Source organism: Phytophthora infestans, genomic scaffold (assembly GCF_000142945.1).
Source record: "Phytophthora infestans T30-4 supercont1.6 genomic scaffold, whole genome shotgun sequence".
Taxonomy (NCBI): Eukaryota; Oomycota; class Peronosporomycetes; order Peronosporales; family Peronosporaceae; genus Phytophthora; species Phytophthora infestans.
In genome coordinates, this window is record NW_003303753.1 from 1353561 (window position 1) to 1355139 (window position 1579).

Sequence of the window (1579 nt, forward strand, 5' to 3'; positions counted from 1 at the left end):
GTCAACCAGGATGCCAAAGAATGTGCTGAAGACAAGGTGGACAAGACAACAATACATGATGCCCAAGTAAGCAAGGACGTCCGAAGCTTTGTGACGTCCTTAGTGGAGCGGGTGGTGAAGAAGATGGCTTCAGATGTGACTGCTTCCACTGCCCCTGCAGTGGCGGATGGCTCTTCCGGCAACTCTACAGGCAAGGTACCGGTGAATGGTGTTGCAAAGGTTAAAGTGGGTGCTAAAAGCTTGGCATCCAATTCTGCCGTGGACGTTCAAAAGGGACGAAGTTCAGAGAGCAAGGACTCTGGAAGGAAGCAAAGTGCTAGCGTCCATGTCGAATCACAACTATTCGGAAGCCACAGGGAGTGCGAAGATATCCAGACATCCTTGCACAGAATGGCGGGTCACTTGGAACTATTGAAATCTTCGCGAGTGATTAACCCACGCGAAGCCCAACTGAAACCTCGTTCTCCTGAAACACCGACACCTGCGTCCGAGCTTGCTCTGGCGACGTGTGAATCCAAGCAAGGTGATTTCCATGATGAGCAGAGTTACCTGACTGCGTTGCGGACCAAGTATGGTCCTGGTGTGAGCGGATGTGCCGAACAAGTGATTACTTTGGTGGATTATTACCGTGACTTCGAGCGCCGCACGGACCTTAGCGAGATATGGAAAGCACGCATAACGAAACTTGAGAAGATCGAGAGCTCTCTGTCTGAGTATGTTCAACACTTGAACATCCCTGCTGGTCTTCGACAAGATTTCATCAAGGTGCACATTTTTCACATTTCACTTGATGTTGCTAATTGTTCTCTAACGCCGTTATCGTGTGCAATCTTGTTACAGGACCTCATTGCTTATCTGCGCGAGTCATGGACAATTAGAGACCGACGGAGAAGGCCGAGTATCTACGGTAGTCAATGATTTAAAGTTAGTTGTGCGAGGTCAAAGAATAAGTTTCTGCAAAAAAGCGTGATGTTGCTTCACATGGCTCCTTTTTTCTTTTCTTTTTTCATTTCGCAGAACTTGTCCACTCTGATCTGCAAAAATGCTCCAAGCCACTGGCTATGATCTCGATCGTTCGTAATCAGCTTCCGGCGTCAATCGCAGGCTCATCATTATATCGACTGACACGCCGCAGAATGGAACGAGGCTGACGAGAAGAATTCGGCACAGGAGGCACATAGACAGATTCATTCTGGTCCGAATACTGCGAGCGGCCGTAAGAGGGCATCGAGTACGACCTCTGTGGCTGCCTCAGTGTGCCAGGAGGGTCCTTTATCCCGAACTCCCGAGTATTCCATCGCTTACCGAAGCGAAGTCTTTGAGCTCGTCCAAAAACTCCATCAGGACCGCCAGCGTCTTCTCGTTGGTCGGGGTTTCGATCCTGCTGTGTCGATGCTTGACAAGGCGTGGCCACCACAGGCACATTCGTAATAGGACGCGCTCGATTGTCTCGATAAAGTCTCGTGTCAACGACCGCGTTGTCATCAATGCAGAAGCGAGAGCGCGAAAGACTCTCCTTTTGCCTCATCCAATCGGGCTTGAGTCCGCCAGTGACACGACGTGGGGCTGGGGGCTGCGG

The 1579-nt window shown here is 50.5% G+C and overlaps 2 protein-coding genes across 2 annotated transcripts in view; one reads left to right on the forward strand and one right to left on the reverse strand.

The window, feature by feature from the left end:
* Positions 1–390: 390 nt before the first annotated feature.
* On the forward strand, positions 391–918 carry PITG_04576 (uncharacterized protein; the record flags this gene model as incomplete). The annotated part of the gene is made up of 3 exons (XM_002905290.1): positions 391–426; positions 520–765; positions 841–918. 3 exons carry the CDS (start codon positions 391–393, stop codon positions 916–918), a joined length of 360 nt encoding a protein of 119 aa, XP_002905336.1.
* Positions 919–1081: 163 nt separating this feature from the next.
* PITG_04577 (uncharacterized protein) overlaps positions 1082–1579 on the reverse strand; it is a gene marked incomplete at both ends in the record, with an annotated part of 2403 nt that continues 1905 nt past the window's right edge. Inside the window, one exon of the mRNA XM_002905291.1 lies at positions 1082–1566. Within this exon, the coding sequence (XP_002905337.1) occupies positions 1082–1566 (485 nt within the window). The remainder of the gene's footprint in view (positions 1567–1579) is intronic.